The following is a 1,815-nucleotide window of genomic DNA, read 5'->3' on the forward strand; positions in this document are numbered from 1 at the left end:
TTAAAAAGATTAGAGAGGCTAAAGAAACAAACGAAATAATAAATGAATGGGCTAGTTATAGATTACCCCTTGGATATAAACTCGTATGTAAAATGTATTGCTTATACATAAAATAATTAAATTTAAGGATTACATTTTTGTAGGTGGATATTGACTTTAAACAACTTATCAAATATAATAGTATGATGGTCGATTCATTTGATGATTCTTACCAAGATATTATGAATATTATAGAAAAACACAATAAAGACCGAGATAGCAAAATACTTGTAGAACAGCTTTCTCAAAGATCAGACATTTGTCAAAGTAATAATACTTTATTATAAATATAAATCAAAATATTTTAGCAGTTTAATAAAAGGATATTTTAGCATTAAATTAATTATTTTCTTGGTCAGGTGGAAAAAATACAGCATTCTTCTATCTATTAAGCTCGCTTTTCGTGCCAACGTCGAGAAAAGTGACGAGAGATGAAAATGGAAAAAAAAATATCATTAAATATTCTATAAAGGACTCTCAAAATTCATTAATTAGTTTCCACGAGACAGTTGACCAAGCTGAAGCTTATATCGCATTACTACAAAGTAGAAATCAGCCAATACAACCATTCATTTTAATTATTGGCACGATTTTAAAACCACGAGATATATTATTATATTTTGATGCCATCAAGTATAAAATTTTTTCAATAATAAGAGCAGTGGATGTCTGCTTTAAGATATTCCATGTTTTTAATTTAGAATACCCACTTCCATCATGCGCTGTCTGGACATTTATTCAACAATATTACTACAAATTATTTTTAAAGAACGACTACTCCCATCAAACAGTAAAACAAGTGCTACATGATCTCAACAAAATAGTAAAATAATATTATTATATTAATATTATATTGAAAAATCCTTTTATTTTTTCACTTTATATTTTTCTTCTTTTCATTTGTATTAATTATTTGTAAATTATTAATTTTTATTTGATTATTTAAAATTAATTTTACATCCAATGTATAAAGTTTATACTATAAACAGATTGTAAGCTTTCTTAAAATTCATTAAAAATAAAAGGTGATAAATACGCCGTTTCAGTTTATATTCCATATGTCTATTTAAATACACATGTGTAAAGGTTTTATTTATAATTTACTATTGAAAAATTAAAAGTTGTTCATTAAATTATTTTTAATATTATAAATACTACACAATATATATATTAAATAACGTGTTTATTTAAGTAAATTATTACCATAATTAAGATTAAATTTATAATTTAATATGGGATTTTATTTGTACACTGGTATGTTAATTTAATAAAAATTCATTATCATATTGAAAAAAATTTACTTAATTCTTTAAAAATTATTTCATCACCATGAAAAATTATTTATCAAAGTGATTTAGATATACAATAATAATTCGTCATAAGTACGATGAATTTATCAATATGACAAAGTTATACTTATTATATTGATAGAGTATTTTATTATTTCAATAATATCATCATTGTTATAATGATGAACAAACCACTACAATTTTTCTCTATCATATTGATAAATATATCATAGGTTCAATAGTAATGATATATTTATCAAATTGAACGATGAATTTATTATATAGATCGAGGTTTTTCTCTGAGTGTATGAAAGAACACAACTTGGTAAGATAGAATAATCCTGTCTTATTCAATAGTCACTCAGTTGTGTGACCTGTGGTATTGCAATAAAATCAAAAACAAACTGGCAATGCTGCTTTCATAAATCTGAAAGACAGAGCATTAAAAACGTTCTTAATGCTTATGAACACCACGTTGCCAATTTGC

At 24.2% G+C, this 1,815-nt stretch overlaps 1 protein-coding gene across 1 annotated transcript in view; it reads left to right on the top strand.

The window, feature by feature from the left end:
• LOC126903946 (uncharacterized) overlaps positions 1–1,306 on the top strand; it is a 7,167-nt gene extending 5,861 nt beyond the window's left edge. The window contains exons 5-7 of the mRNA XM_050682534.1: positions 9–83; positions 144–306; positions 399–1,306. Of these exons, the coding sequence (XP_050538491.1) occupies positions 9–83; positions 144–306; positions 399–871 (711 nt within the window). The 3' untranslated portion in view covers positions 872–1,306. The remainder of the gene's footprint in view (positions 1–8; positions 84–143; positions 307–398) is intronic.
• Positions 1,307–1,815: the final 509 nt, after the last annotated feature.

The sequence above is a fragment of the Daktulosphaira vitifoliae genome, unplaced genomic scaffold (assembly GCF_025091365.1).
Source record: "Daktulosphaira vitifoliae isolate Bord-2020 unplaced genomic scaffold, ASM2509136v1 Scaffold_4, whole genome shotgun sequence".
Lineage (NCBI taxonomy): Eukaryota > Metazoa > Arthropoda > Insecta > Hemiptera > Phylloxeridae > Daktulosphaira > Daktulosphaira vitifoliae.